At 35.8% G+C, this 17333-nt stretch overlaps 1 protein-coding gene across 1 annotated transcript in view; it reads left to right on the top strand.

The window, feature by feature from the left end:
- Positions 1–17333, top strand: part of LOC150095647 (uncharacterized) — an 88111-nt gene that overhangs the window by 52637 nt on the left and 18141 nt on the right. Inside the window, exons 3-4 of the mRNA XM_090410187.1 lie at positions 5860–6057; positions 12924–13091. Coding sequence (XP_090266313.1) covers positions 5860–6057; positions 12924–13091 — 366 coding nt within the window. The remainder of the gene's footprint in view (positions 1–5859; positions 6058–12923; positions 13092–17333) is intronic.

Consider the following 17333-nt stretch of genomic DNA (forward strand, 5'->3'; position numbering starts at 1 on the left):
ATCTTTTTGAATTCTATCACCACCTCCTGATCCCCAAGAAACCCAGGTGACCAAATCTGTGCACAGTAGTCAAGATGCAGCTGAATCATAGCCTTATAAAGAATGATAATTCTCTCTGTCTGTCTGTCTGTCTGTGTGTGTGTGTGTGTGTGTGTGAGAGAGAGTTTCAACTCTTCCACCATCGTCCCTAGCCACATCAATTTCCTGCAATTTAGTACAATAATGTGATAAACACAGCATGTAATCTTTTCAACCAGAAGTGATAACCTACAGTTTTGCAACATTAAACTGATAATCATTATCTTCACATGCAATGCCAGTTCGTTTAAATCATCCTGCAAGATTTTGCATATTTTTTGCATAGATCTTGCAGGTTTTGCATAATCGGCAATCAATTAAATATTTGTGAATAGGACGAGGGAGGGGATACAACTGAGACATATAAGCTAGTTGGGGGTTGTTATCAGGTTGACATGGAAGAAATTTTTCCTAGTGGGAGAGAGGGATAGAACAAGAGGCCATTGCTGGAAACTGTATAAAGAGGGTATGAGCAGAGGAGTGAGAAGGTTCTTTACATGCAGAGGGGCTGGTGAGTGGAATGCATTGCCTGAGTGTGTTGTCAATGTAGATACACTGAATCAGTTTAAAGCACGGTTGGATGAGCATTGTGTGTAACAGTGTGTACCTCCCATGATGAGGCTGACTCCATGGAGGTCAGCTGATGATAATAATCCCACCCCCCTCAAAGCATTCATTCTCTATATCATTAATATACAAATTAAAGTAGTGGCCTAAATATAAAACCCTGAGGCATTCAATTAAACAACCCTCATTCTCCTGGATTCAACAGTCATATACTGCTCTCTGGTGTCTGTCAGCCCTTAACCCCCCCCATGCCACTAGCTTTATATCCATTCTCATTTGCTCCAAGTTTTGTAATTTTCCCATGCCTTTGCAAAGTCTTGCATATTGTGGTGTAGCCACTTCCCAAATCTAATTCTGCTGCAACTATTATAAAATGTGAGTCAATTATGAAGGCAGGGACCTACCTTCTTTACAAAGCCATGCTGCCCACTATGGAATATCTTATTCTTATCCACCTGTTTCTGGATTTTACCTTTTTAACTAACTTTTCCAATACTTTGACCACAATTCCTGAGATATTAATTGGTTCTGTAATTTGTTAATTCTGTCTTGGAGTCACCTTTATGTAATGGAACTATCTTGTCTTCTTTCCATTCCCTCAGAACCTTACCAGTGCTGAGACTTAGATTAAAGAACTTCATCAGAGGTTCTGCCAGTTCTCTTCCACATCTACATAGCACACAGCAAACATGCCATCCACTACCACTGCTGTATTTACATTGATATTTTTTCAATATGCTGAGCACCTCCTGTTCATCTACCTCAGTTCTTGCATTCTGTCACATCTATGGCAGCAAATTCTCCACCTAGATGATACACCCTTGCGAAGTGATCACTCAACTATTTCTTCCTATTCTTTCATAATCTTTCTTCCTCTTACTTGTTACACACACATAAAATTAAAATAAAAAAATTTGGATTTACTTTGGCCTTAACTAAGATTCTCTCATAATTTGATTTGGCCTTACCATATTAGTCAATCTTCTTGCCTGCACTCTGTACTGCTCATGAGCATGCTGATCACCTTTTTCTTTATATTCTCTCCAGAATGTTTTTTACAGCTCCTGCTTTATATTTTTATTCAACCACTTTTGGCTTATCCTCCTGACCATGGGTATACAGTCTGATACCTCTTTAAATAATCCCTGACCACTTTGCATGCACTTCTGACATTCTTTCCTTGTAGTCTCTTAAGCCATGATTCTGCTCCAAGCTGCCTCTTAAGTCTGTGATAACTTTATAGCTTTATATAACTTAATTTTGGTAAGAAGGTCTGTGGAATGCTTCTTATGAGGATAGCTTGTAAGTTTGAGTTATAAAGTTTATTGATAGGTGGAAAAGAGGGGATATGATAGATATTTAAGATGTTAAAGGAGTTTTATAAACCAAATTTTGTCACCTTCCTATCATGCTCGTGTTAGGAAGGTGAAAGAGGCAAAAGAAATAGTTGAGTTGCTGCATTGATCATCTGGCAAAAGTGTATCATCCAAATGGAGATTTTTTAGTTCCTGATGTAACAGATGCGTATCAAAATTGAGCTAGACGAACAGGAGGTGTTCAGTGTACTGAAAAATATGAACAGAGCAGTGGGACTGCTCTGTTTATACTCCAGTCCCATTATGGATGTGTACTATCTGATTATGCAAGAGAATTGGCACTAGTCCTGAAGTTGATCACTCTGTCTTGGCTTTAGCAAGGTCCCAGGGGAGTGGAAAGAGGGTAAGATAGATCTGGCAAAGTACAGACCAATTAATATATCAGGAGTGATAGTTAAAATACTGGAAAAGGTTGGTTAAAGGTCAAATCCAGCATTGGGTGGATAGGGATACAATTCTCTATAGCAGCACAGCTTTGTAAAAGGTAGTTCCTGTCTTTAGTAATTTATTCACATTTTATAATAGTGACAGCAGAATTGGATGAATGAAATGGCTATACTATGATATTCTGGACTTTGCAAAGGCATTTGACAGAATACCACAAACTATCACAAAAGTTGGAGCAAATGGGAATGGATATGAGCTTGTAGCATGGATAGGCAGGTGGCTGACAGGCACCAGAGAGTAGTATATGGTGGAGTGGAATCTAAGACAATGAGAATGACTAGTGGATAACCTCAAGGTTTTGTACAAATGTCACAATTTAATTGTATATCAATGATATAGGGAAAGATTTAAGAGAGGATATTCAGTTGTTTGCTAATGTGAAACTAGGGAGGGCAATAGTTGAAATGTAAAATGTTAAAAAGGTATGATGTAAATATCCTACATGATTTAAATAAATAAATTGGCATTATAGGCAAAGAACAGTGATTGTTAATTTAATGTTGCAAAATGTAAAGTTATGCACTTAGAGTTGAAAAGGCTGCATACTATGTATTACAAATGGCAATGGTTTGCAGAAAATTGATGAGGCTAGAGACTTGGAGATAATGGTAGACAGAGTTGAGGTTCAGAGGGCATATTGCAAAAGTTGATAAAATAGCTCAAAGGTTTAGTTGGATGCTGAAAAATACTCCAATAAGCAAAGATAGAAAAGTTATTATCCCTCTGGATAAGGCCTTGAGATTTGACTGCTGTGCACAGATTTGGTCACCTAGGTTTCTTTGGGATCAGTAGTTGGTAGAGAGGATTCAGAGATGAGTGACTAAGCTGGTGACAGGTCTGTGGTTTACAAAGTTTAGTTGATAAGTGGAAAAGAGGAGACACGATAGAACCTTAAGTTTTTAAAACGGTTTTATAAAATTGATGCAAAGTAAATTTTTAAATATGATAAATAGTCAGAGAACTAGGTGCTATCTATGAAAGTTGCCTAAGAGTTGATTAGTAGTGACATAAACCAGATTTTTTTGCATGGAGAGTGGTGAATAAGTGGAATTCCAGAATTAGTTGTTTTCTGACTGTGAATTAGTTTAAGGAGAGGTATGGTAGGTTTTTGTGAATAATAGTTTGGATGTTCCCTTTCTTGGGGAATTCATGTAGAATTCTCCAAGAAAGGATACAATACTCTATAGTGTTTTTTTGCAACCTTGCAGAATAAGATTGCATGGTCACTTTATCTGACTGTGTCTTTCTTCACATACAAAATAATTATTCCTTAGCAACTACTCTGCTTCCATCTTGTCCTTTCCCTCTTTTCTTCTTCCAACCTTCTGCCAGCCTGGTTGGCCGAGTGGTTAGCGTATCCACTCTCCAGCCAAAAGGCTGCGGGTTTGAATCCCACTATGGGCAAGGATGTTTGTGATTTTCAGTGAAAGTACTAGTGGAGGTGGTGGGCGGTAGATGGCGTTGGTGGATTGAGTGGTGGAGACAGAGTTGTAGAGCAAGCCCTCCCTCGATGTCTTTGGACTCCCTAGAGGTGTCACGTAATAATAATAACTTTTGTTCCCATACTTGCAGTCTCCCACAATAATTGCTCGACCTGCACTCATGTTAATCTACTGATGCATGACATCCACATCCTGCTTGACCCAAAAAGACAAAGAATTTTTTGTCTTTTTCTTACAACCACTTGAATGCCTTGAGCCATTTGTCATGAAAGCACATTTTGTTTTTAGTTAACAAAACAAGAGAAATCTTTCCAGTGCTTTCAATATTTTCTTGTCCTGTAATTTTTTCCATTGGTTTTGCACTCAAAAAAAAAAAAAAACTCGAATGTAGTTTGCATTCCCTTCCTTTCATTGTTCATTCAAACAATGAAACTCGAATTCGAACCTCCAGCCAAAAGGCTGCAAGTTTGAATCCCGGCATGGATATTTGTGATTGTCTGTGAAAGTACTAGTGGTGATAGATGGCATTGGTGTTAGATGAAGGTTGGTGGAGTAGTGAGATGAAGAGTTCCAGAGTAGATGTCCTCCCGCGATAAGTCTTTGGACTCCCTGGAGGTGTGATGTAATAATAATATCCATAAAAATAATTCAGTAGGAAAGACGTGATCCAGTCTCCAGCTCAGCTTTGCAAGACAACTGTGCATTTTAAATAACATTATTAAAACGCCTTTTCATCCTGTATGTTCAAGTATACACTAAAGTAATTCATGTTGTGCACTGTGAAAATAAACTTACGTCAATACTACTGCATACCTACTAAGGGTTAAAGAAGGTGTTTGGGAGAATTACAGTTGACAGTGAAATAAATGAAAATCAGTTCTGTTAAATTAATTTTTAGATTATCTCTAATTTTTATAAGAATGGAGATGACTTGCAAGTTATGCAAAATAAAATGTAGTTTGAAAATCTGAACACAGAGGAGGCTTCCCTTTGTAACAAAGGGTGAGAGAGATATAGTGCTACCTGTTGTCATAGATTAGAATTACTTCACACTTGGGAAATGTCAAGATATCTGTGCAATTACTAAACCAATTATATAAGACACCATCTCTTGGTTGAAAATAAAACTTCTTCTTTATTACATTCGTTGGAAGATCAAATTGATAGGGAATGATGTTTTATAAATTGAAAAAAAAAAAAAAAAAAAAAAAGGGAAATTATGCGAAGAAAATAACGCAATAAGTTTTGAACACATTTAGAACAGAGCTGAAAATTCATTCTCCACTTGTCCATGATAACTTGTCGGTGGTGAGTGGGTTTCTGGAGCCATCCACATAAATCTGGACTAGCTTTTCATGTCACCAATTAAAAACAAGTTAATATTATTTATTAGAAGTTTTGCCTGAGTATCACAGGCATCTTCTTTATATGCATAAAACTAATTAAACAATAACTGACAATTCCAAAAGGTGCCACCTAAGTAGCTAATATAAGATAACTAAAAAAGGTCAAATTTCTTAACTTAAAAAAAAAAAATATATAATATAAAAAGTTAGGAAAGATTAGCTGATTTATAAAGTACTATCTCCCACAAAGGGGATAGACATAGACCATCGGATCTGTAATTAAAATTATAATAATGGAATTAACTCGCCTAAAATTCTACTAATAAATAATATTTTACGTGAGTTAATTCTGTGATTATAATTTTAATTAATGTCTACTCATGGTATTTCCTTACTGAAACAAATATCCATATTCTCTTCTTGTTATTCAGGCTTCTATACTCGGTAATTTTAAAATTCATTCCTCTTATAGTTTCTTCTCACTTTTAACTTTTGGCAGTATATTTAGTCCTAAAGTCTTATACCTGGGAAGATAGGATCAACTTTGACTTGTAATTATTTTTATTTATTTGTTTTATTTATTTATTTTCTTTTTTTTTTTAGGAAACAGAAAAACATGTATCTGAAATGGCCACAAAGCTTGATCGACAGGATCTGGAGTTAAAGAGACTGCGTAAGGAAAATGCTGAGCTCAGAGGAAAACTAGGCCAGTTAGAAAATGTGCATCACCAGCCAAATGGTGATATTGTGATAGAGAATGGAGATGATGTGGATCACATACCTCAAAAGTCTTCCATGCATGTAAGTACTGTTCTATTTTTAACTTTTATCTCTTAAAATGTGAAGATATCTGGATCTAATGAGTAAGTGTTCCAAAGTAATTCATGTATTCATCTGCTGGAGGAATCTTTCATTTTGGAGTTAAAGCATTTAAAGTCAAATTAGCCTTTAAAATACATGTAATGAGATCTTAATGGTCAGAGCCAGATAACTGAGAGGAGACTCCATTGCCTTTAAGGGATATTGAGAACTGACTAGGCCACTGTCATTAATTAATGTCCAGTCCTTGCCTTCATGTGGTACCCCCATTAATAGGTATGCACTGAATGAATGAGGATGAGCTGGCAATTGGACTTAGTTGACAAAATTAAAAGAAACACACATATTAACCACAGTGAAAATTATTTAATGTAAATATTTCATCCTAAGTATCTTAGGACATCATCAGTATAGTAGTTTAAACAATAATAGGAATAACGTACAGTTAGGGCGCATGATTACAATAGAATCTCATTAAACGTGCATAACATGTTACAGAAGTAAAAAAAAAAAAAAAAAAAAAAAAAAAAACACTAATAATAATTATTTTACATAATTTTGTATGACAATTTCCCATACTTTAGGAATAGTAAGAATGTCATTGCGGTTTAAATTTGGTCTGTGGAGTAGGGCTTCAGAACTTTCTTTATATAAATCTTCATATTTATATAAAGATCTATGTAAAAGTTTAGACTTTTCCCAATGGATCCTATGGCTTGGATTTTCAATTCTGTGTTGAGAGAGGCTAGATTTTTGCAGTTTAAAAAGACGAATGTGGTCTTGAAACGCATCTCGGAACATCAGGACCACATTCGTCTTTTTAAACTGCAAAAATCTAGCCTCTCTCAACACAGAATTGAAAATCCAAGCCATAGGATCCATTGGGAAAAGTCTAAACTTTTACATATGAATGTTTATATAAAGAACGTTCTGAAGCTCTACTCCACAGACCAAATTTAAACCGCAACAACGTTCTTCCTGTTCCTCAAGTATGGGGAAATTGTCATACAAAATTGTGTAAAATAATTATTAGTTTTTTTTTTTTTTTTTACTTCTGTAACATGTTATGAACGTTTAATGAGATTCTATTGTAATCATGCGCCCTAACTGTAGTATGTTATTTCTATTATTGTTTAAATTACTGTACTGATGATATCCTAAGATACTTAGGATGAAATATTTACATTAAATAATTTTCACTGTGGTTAATACGTGTGTTTCTTTTAATTATGATCTTGCCACAGGTTTAGTTATTTAAAAAATTAAAAAAAAAAAAATTAGTTGACAAAGAAAAATATTCAGGACATTCAAATATGAAGATAAACTTCTTGATTGGAAGGTTCTCCTAAGGAAGAAGTGGAATTTTTTTGAGTAATTAGTGCAGACAACTGATATAAAGAAAATGAAAGAGTAGTCCTTGTTAGAGATCCATACAGAGTATGAAATGAAACCTACCATGTATATAAATGAGAAAATTTTAATAATGGTAGGTACTGTTGGATTTCTGTTTAGGATATCGACTAGTCATTACTAACACCATGTTCCAACATAAAGATGATGCACAGAGAGACGACACAAGAAAAGCCTCATTGACTCTTATTGCCGATAGCGATATCTTCATGCTGGTTTTAGGATACAAGAGTACACGCAGGATATGAAATTAGAAGTGATAATCACTTAATTTTAATTATGATAAATTAATATCACATTGAAAAGAACAATATTTTAAAGTTTTAAAAAAATTGCACTTGTGTGGCTTTTATAGGTAAACTGAGCTTTATTCAGGAAAGAATGAATTCAAACACAATTATTATTATTAAACAAGACCTCATGGAGTCAAAGACTCATCTGGGAGGTCCTTTTATCACACACACATCTCATCATACCGTGTCTTAAACACACTGAAACTCTTGCAGACACCACACCCTCAGGCAAGGCATTCCAATCATTCGCAACTCGGCACGAATAAAACCTGCCTCTCACTCCCCTACTCACACCCTCTTTATACAGTTTCCAGGGATGACCTCTGGTTCTCCCCTGATCTCCCACTATTCTCTGTAGAACTTCTCCACAAGAACAACACACGAACCAACCCTTGGAGTATCAGTGGCAAACTGAAGAGAACACTGATTTCGAGGAGGGAGGCATGTGCTTATTTTTCTATCCTTGTTTGCAAGGAGAGAAAAGAACACTGTGGTGGACACAAGAAGTTAGTGATACTGGAAAAGAAGAAAGCATACCAAGAGTTCTTAGCAATAAGTTGGCAGATGCCCTAAAGGAATACAGAGAAAAATGTAAGAACTAATTAGTGTGTAAAATAGCTAAACAAAAACCAGGGGAAGATCAGTAAGAATATGGAAGATTAATATCAGGAAGGTGACAAAATGTTCTGAAAAAACTTGGAAATGGAGGAAAGAGTACTGTAAACAGAATCAATGATAAAGGAAACATGAAAACTGAAGATAAGGATATACTAGTTACTTTGAAAGACTTTAATAAGCAGTGACAGAACAGTAGTGGAAAATATTGGGAATACAAACAGGAGCAAGTGTGTTTTGTGTATAATATATACATATCTATACTTGAGGTAGAAAGTTATCAAAAAACCTGAAATATGGAAAGGTGCATGGAGTAGATATTTGGCCAGAAATGCTCACATATAGAAATATAAAACTTTTGCAATGGCTTCTGCATATTTGCGAGGGCCTGGTCAGAAAGTTGAATTCCAGGTGGTTAGATTAGAGCTCATAGTTCCATCAATAAAAAAAAAAAATTATAAAAAAAGAGAGACAGGGGGAAATGAAACTGAATGCGAGAATTAGAGGAATTTGTCTAAGTGGTCTCACTTAAGATATATGCAAGTATACTTGTGAAGAGAAGAATTGTGGAAGAGAAACTTGCAAAGAACAAGCTGGATTCAGGCCAAATAGGGGTTGTTTGTCAGAATCAGATTTTCACTTTATGACAAATAGTTGAGAAATCATGCAAATATAATAAGGATATGTACTTAACTGACAATTGTCAGTTAAGTACATATTAAGTACAAGTACAATATGTACTTAACTGACAATTGTCAGTTAAGTACATATTGTACTTGTAGGTGTCCTCCCGCGATGAGTCTTCAGACTCCTTGGAGGTATCAGGAATAATAAGTACATATAAGGTCACATAAAAGGCATGTGACAAGGTAGGTGCCTAGGGAAAAGTTTTTCCAAGCACTACAAATTATATGGATTAAATTAAACATTATAGTGAGTGTTGCAAGTGAACGTAGCAGTAGATTTGAGCTGTGCTAAACAGTGTTTTTAAATAGTGTATAGTGTGGCTTTTTTTTATTGTAAATTGTGCTGCATTTTTTTTTTTTTTTTTTTTCAGTCTTGGATACAAGTGTCTGTTGTTGGAATTTTTGTTTTGCTTATTTTTGGCAGTAAACTTTTCTTGTTTCACCACTCCCTGGTGAAAGTACCTCATGATCACCCTCACTAACTGGTGGCAGTATTAATATACCTCGTTAACAACTATCTTGTGAAGTTATCACCAAATCCAAAACATTAAAGCCTCTGGTTGCTTCAGTCACATGCTGCTTAGGATATCTCTCAGAAATGCAACAAACTCATTCTCTTTGTTCCCATATACTCTCTCCTCCTCCTTCCATTCTATATTCCTGTAATTAAAGTCTCCCATCAAGACCACCTTCTTTTTACATGCCAACCAATTTGCCTAAACATTTCACAAGTATTCTCTACATTCCCTGGCCTAGAACAGCATCCTATCAGATATATTATCCTGTTAATTTCAACTTCACACAACACTGAATTAAAATGCATTTTGAAAATTATGGAGACAACTACAGTGTTAGAATAAAAACTTTAGTTTAATATAACTAAAATCTACATTCGACATTTCGACCTTTATGTCAAGGTCATCTTCTGGAACATACAACTATACACAGAAAACAAGCTACACTACAATCAAACTGGTTTGTTAAAGATACTGAACAACCGCTACAACAATTGTTGGCCTGACCGCTGATGGGGGAAAAAAAATAAAAAAAAATTATACGTCAACGCTAGAGTCCTATTGTTAGTGTTATCTGTTGGTTGTAGAAATACATTGGGTGCAACAACAAGTATCTACTATATACATATATTAACATCATGATTATACTGGTATATTCCAGTCACTTGGTATGGAATGGTTTCTAATACTAGCTGAAGATTGGTTAGTGTCCTGACTTATGCTGGATCTTATATATTAGGTAGGCTGAATATGTGCCATCCAGATCCTTGGAATTTTCATGCCATCTTTGTTGTTGATATTTGGGTGGTTTATCAGGATTTCACAGGCTTCCTTAAATTTCCTTTCATACCAGGTTTTTGTGTGGTGTAAAGAGCGGTGCTTTTCCAGTTGATTTGGTGTAAGGTGTTGAGCGTGTGGTCTGAGAGGCCTGCTTCACCATAATGGTTACATTTAATGTGTCTGATGTGTTCTTTCTTGCATATGGGGATTGTCCGTCCTGTTTCACCAATGTACAGTAATTTACGGGTGCAGCAGATGCAATAGACTCCAGGATGTGCTAATGGGAGGAGAGGATCCTCAAAGGAGTTGAATATGGTTTTAAGTTCAGTGGGTGGATTAAAGGTGGCATTGAGGTTATAATGTTGTAGGATTCTGTTGATTTTTTTCTGATAACCCTTTAATGTATGGGATGGCTATGGTTTTACTGTAATAATCTAGATTCGTTTTTGTTGTTGTTTTATGGAGTATTTTATTAATAGTATTTTTGTTATAGCTATTATTTATGAATGTGTCACTGATGATTTTCAGTTCTTGTTTCAGGGCTTGTTGGTTAGAGCAAATTGTTGTAGCTCTGTTTTTAAGGGTGTTAATGACTCCATATTTTTGTTATGGGTGGTGGTATGAATTAGCATGTATGTATTGGCCAGTGTGTGTGTGTGTCAGTTTTCGGTAGACCGTGAAGGATAGACTGCCTGAAGGAAGATGTGTGACTAGTGTCTAGGAACTGGAGCAAATTTTGATTTTCGATTTCAATGGTAAATTGTATGCATTCATGTTGTTTGTTCAGGTGGCTAAGGAATGTGTTTAGCGTTTGTCACCAGTGCAGCCAGATCGCGAACACATCATCAACGTATCTAAGCCAGACTGGCGGTCTTGTGGTGGAATCAAGAGTCCTTTGCTCAAAGGTTTCCATGTAGAAGTTAGCGATTGGGAGGGGATATTGGTGAGCCCATGGCTGTACCTTCTTTTTGTAGGTAAAATTTGTTTTGCAACACGAAGTAACTGGACTGTAGCGCGTGGGCAAAGAGGGCAGTAATGTCAGGCGAAAATTTGTTCTGTATTAGGAGAATTGTGTCATTGATGGGGACATTAGTGAAAAGGGCAGAAACGTTGAAACTGACTAAGTAGTCTTTGTCAAGTGCCATGTTTTTAATTTTGTTTATAAAGTGTTGTGTGTTTTTTTATGTAGGAGGGAGAATGACCTACCAACTCCTTAAGTTTTGCTTCTAATTTCTTGGCTAAGTGGTAATTGGGACTGTCTATTCCTTCCACGATTGATCGAAGGGGCACATTTTGTTTGTGTATTTTTGGGACCCCATATATATTCTGGGGGGGGGGGCGTAGTGGGGTTTGAGTTTTTTAAATGTGTCTGGTGGCCAAGAAGTGACGGACTTAAGTAGTTTCTCTGTTTTATCCTTTATCTTTTTTGTTGGGTTATAATTTACCAGCTTATATGTGTTGTTATCGGCTACTAGTTGATTCATCTGAAGTACGTATGTTGACCTGTCAAGGAAGACAGTCTGACTTCAGATGAATCAACTAGTAGCCGATAACAACACATATAAGCTGGTAAATTATAACCCAACATTATTAGAAACTAATATCCTGCTAGTTCTGTTTTTGTGAGATTGTTCTGTATGGTTTTTTTAGTGTTCAGGACATTATTAGTTTTTAATTGTATTTTATCAGCTATGTTGTCAGGTAGGGACCTCATGGCTCTTTCTATGTGGTAGATAAAATCCAATTTGTTTACCTTTTTTAGGTGCTATTGCATAGTTAAGTCCTTTATTCAGTAGCGTAAATTCAGCGTTGTTCAGGGTGTGGATTGATAGGTTGATCACATGGTTCTTGCTTGCCGGTGGTCGGTCACTTCTTGTTCCCTTGTTTGTTGTTTATCGGGGAGGAGGTCTTCTGATTGGATGGATTCCTGTGATTGGTTGCCATATTTTGCCGTTGTTTCAAACTCTGGAATTTGGTCTAGAGTTTTTCTTTATTCTTTTCCAGGGTATATTTGGCTGAATTGTCAGTAATTCTTTCAAGTACTTGTAGAATGCCTGGATTAATATAGTTCAGATTGCAATTTTGAAACCAGATTTTGTGTTGTTGCTAGGTTTTGGCGGGCTGTTTGGAATCGTTCTCTGAGCATTGCTTTTTCTGTGCGGTCATAAATACGGAGTGCTTTAGCGGAAGTAAATTTCTTTTTTAGCCTGATGCAGATAGGAATAAGGTTATTGTCTCTGCATCTCTTTAAAAAGGCCAGCCGCCAATCTTTAACTTACCATTTCTAATGTTGAAATTTCAGTAATTAAATCATGTCTAGATGGTGATCAAATATAGTTATACTGTAACATTGCTTCTAGACTGTGATGAAGCAGTTAAGTCAGCTGCTTTCAGTACTCACGAATATAAATATGCGCAAACTTCTGTTTATACAATATGAATGAAAACAAAATTTTGTATATAAATAGAATATATTAATAATATTATATTGAATCAAGAAGCAATCTTATGCAATTATCCTTTAATAGCATATTGTTTTACTTTTATAGGTAGCTTCAAATAATAAACTGACATCAGAGAGGCTGTTGCATCGTCTTCAAGAAGCAGAGGAAAGAGCTAGAGAATCTGCAACACGTGCAGATAACATGCATTTATTATTAAATCAGAAGCTCATTGAATTGAATAAGTTACAACTTGCATTATCTAGTCAGACTAAAGTAAGTAATATCATACCTTGCAATAATCATGCATAACTATTTGCATTCTATTAATCACCAATTTCCTATGAATGGTTTTGTGATAAACCCACATATTAAAGATCTTGACAGTGATTGGAAACTATTATACATTGAAACTGTGGACCAAGTATTGAATAAGCTGAGGACTATCTCTGGAAATCTGATTAACATTTATCATGCTGGTATTAAAAAAAAAAAATTAATACTGGAAGTGTCGCATGCATGCAAGTAGTTAGAGAGAGAAAAAATGGAATGTTAATGTTCCTAGAAGAGCTGGGGTTGTATTCATCTGAGAGGAACAATAAGGTCCTTCCATAATGTAGTTGTTTCTGTGATTTTTTTTCTTTCCAATAATGAATGCTGATAACTCTGTAACTATGAAGGAAAGGATTCTTGTAATTCATAGGAATGTTATAGGCATTGCAATTATTACCTTTTTAAACTGAAGATACAAGTTTCACTTATGATCAATCGGCTGGGTTTTTTGAAGAGGTGCAGAAACTGCAATCTTATTCCTAACTGCATCAAACTGAAAAAGAAATTTACTTCCATCAAAGTGCTTCAAATCTCTGTTCATACAGAGAAAGCAATACTTGAGTAAATTCAAACAGCCTGCAAAAATCTAGCAATGGCCCAAAATCAAGTTTTAAATTTGCAATCTGAACTCTCTAGTTATATGAATCTTGATATTTGGAATGCCCTTGAAAGGGTTACTGATAACTCAGCTAAACACACTGTGAAAAGTGAATAAAGAAAAACTTAAAGGCTAAATTTCATGTATTAAAACAACTGCAAAATCTGAATGCCAATCATACAAATATAAATGCTAGCCTGGTTGGCTGAGTAGTTAGTGTATCCACTCTCCAGCCAAAAGGCTGCAGGCTCAAATCCTGCCATGGACATGGATGTTTGTGATTATCTGTGAAAATACTAGTGGTGGTGGTCAGCAGTGTTTTATTAACCATTGTTAATAAAGTCCTAGCTTTGGTGTAGATGATGAAGGAAGCTGTGATTGATGGAGAGTTGTAGAGTAGGTGCCCTTCCTCGATGAGTCTTTGGACTCCCTGGAGGTGTTACGTGATGATGATGATGATAATAATAACCAATCAGGATATCTCTTCCCCAGCATGTCACTCTAGCAGCAGCGAACTCCCAACAAGGGAGATGAGTGACCAACTACATGGAAGCAATGGCCATGTGATCAACCTATCTAGCCACACCCTAAATAACAGTGAACTTGCACTATTTAATGAAGGCATAAACTTCGTCAGCACCTAGAATGTTAATAAACCAGATATTATATACCACATAGAAAGAGGCATTAAATTTCTTCCAAATAATAAAGCTGATAAAATTTGCTTAGAACCCAGTAATATTTTGAATAATACAAAAGCCATAATATATAGCAATCTCACTAAAACAGAACTAGCAGCTGTCACGTCATTAAAGTAAATAAGGATAGGATATAATTAAGTTTGACAAAGGTTAGTGCTATGATCATCCTAAACAGATCTGCTTATATTCATAAAATGAATATAATCTTTGATAGCAGCACTTATCAACTTGTGAGCTATAATCCATCTAAGGGTTAAGAAGAAAACTTAAGTTACTTAAGTCTGTTACTTTTAGGCCATCAGACATTGTTAAAAAAACTTATCACATTATGCCTGCTCTCCCAGAACATATGGGGTTTCCAACGTTCACTACATGATCTTCAACTAATCAGCCATAGCAGAACATATAGACAGTCCTAATTATTTATTGACTAGCCAAGAAATTAGCGTCGACACTCGGAGTTGATAGGTCATTCCTCCCTCCTATATAAAGAACACAACACTTCATAAACAAAATGAAAAACATAACGCTCGGTAAAGATGATTTATTAGTAAGTTTGACATTCCTGCTCTTTTCACAAATGTCTCAATCAGGGACACAATTTTTCTCTTACAGAACAAATTTCTGCCTAATACAACTCTTTGCCCACATACTATGTTCTGGTTATTTTTTGTATGGCAAAATAATTTTTACCTACCAAAAGAAGGTACAGCCATGGGCTCATCACTATTCCCATCCCCCTCCACAATTGCTAACTTTTATAATAATACGAAATTTTTGAGTAATAAGCTCTAGATTCCGTTACTTTAAAACCTACAGTTTAGTTTAGATATGTTGACGATGTTTTTGTTATCTTGCCACATGGCTGCCAAAATTTAAACACCTTCCTCAGTCACCTGAACTAACGACATGAGCACATACTCTACTTTATTTATTCACTTAACTCTTAGTATGCATTGCTCGTGTTAGATACTGACTTATTTCCCATGCATGCACTGTCAACATCTTTTCTACACGATTCATTAACCCAATGTATTGATGCTAGGTGACTATGAAGCTTCTGATAATCCACCCACCTTATAGTTCAACATATAGACCTTCTTGATAACAAATTTTTTCTGTTCGACTACCTTCCAAACCAGTACCTCATGATCACTTTCACTAACAGGTGGCAGTGTTTGATACCTCATTTGCAGTGATATCCTGCCAAGATATCACCAAATCTAATGCTGATAAACCTTGTGTTTCTTCCATCACATGCTTCTTTAGATAGTTATCCTGCAGAAACTCAACAAATTCTCTCTTTGTTACTATACACTATCTCTTCTTTCCAATCCGCATTCCTATAATTAAAATCTCCCATCTTTTACTTGCCCAAATTTGTTTAAACATTTCACAATCAGTATTCTCCACATTCCCTCGCCTATAACAACATCCTATTAGATGTACTCTATTCTATTATCTCATCTTCACACACAATACTATTTTTTACTTCAACTCTTGAAGGACACAATTTCTCTGCTACCATTAACAATACTCTCCCTCTACTCATCTTCTTATCCTTTCAAAAAATTCTATATCCCACCGTTTCAAGTCCTGACAGTATATCATTCTCAGTCAACCAAGTTTCACTTATGCCAATTACCTTTGGGCATACTGTTTCAGTCAATGCTGCAAATTCAGCCCTTTTATTTCTGATACTCCATACATTTGTTATACAAGAATAACAATTCTTCATTCTCTGAGGCCAACTCATCTACACAGTTGATCACTTTTTACTTTCTGCTATAATGCACTTATCTCTTTATCCTGACCATCTCTGTTTCCTTGATCCTGATTCTGATTTTCATTTATATTCTTATCATCCCCACTGTTTTGTACTGCATCACTTTGATCTGCTATAATCACTTCCTCACCTTTTGTATCCATCCTCCTCCTGTCCTTCTCCAACTTGCTTCTCAATCTCTCTGACTCGTAATGGTACGAACCCTGTGTACTTTTAGTAAACAATCGCTCCAACTGACCAACACCAAACCTATTCAATGCATTCCATCAGCTTTGAACCATTCTAACTTCCCTTAGAATTCATTCCATACATTCATAAATTGAACACCTCTGCCTGACACAATTGAGCTATCTTGTTATTGAATATCATTGCTCTCCTTCTCAGTTCACTACTGTCATATCTGTGTATGGGGAAAGTGGTTCAACAAATGAACCACTTTCCCCAATCCCTTTCAACATTCTTCGTCTCACTACTCAAGTTGTTTGTTCCCACCACTACCACTAATTCTGATGCCTGTTCCTTATTTCTACGAAAAGCATCTGATATTTTATCACCTGTTTTTACAAGACATGTTTTTACCACCTGTAAAAACATGTCTTGTGCATTTATTTTTTACCACACCTTTTAATGAGTGAGTCACCATATAAAGCAGCCTTGTCATCCTTAAATACTTGCTTCTTATTAACTTCCTTGTCATTTACATTAGTTATGCTCTTCTTTAAATGTTAAATTTCCTCCTCCATGCACAACTTGATTTCTTATTTTCATTAACTCTTGCCTAAGCTCTTCCACGTCACTTCTATTATTGGCATCACAAGCACTTCCATCCATTTTTCTGATTATTCCTGGTAACACCGTTCTCATTTTTGGAAAGTCCCAGCCTTTCATCGTACTTCTCGCATACTATAATATGTTCCTTTCTATCATTTGATCAATCACTCCATAAATCTTTAATGTGTTTTGGATGCATACATAAAACAATTGTCGCATCTTATCTATTGCAGGAAGTCCAGGGAAAAACTGAGTCGAGACCTTCCATGCTGCTGGCATGCACTTTTATGCTGCCACTTCCACCATTTTTACTGCACTACTATTTTGCT

The sequence above is a fragment of the Typopeltis vanoorti genome, chromosome 20 (assembly GCF_054136105.1).
Source record: "Typopeltis vanoorti isolate ZY-2024b chromosome 20, IOZ_Tvanoo_1.0, whole genome shotgun sequence".
NCBI lineage: Eukaryota > Metazoa > Arthropoda > Arachnida > Uropygi > Thelyphonidae > Typopeltis > Typopeltis vanoorti.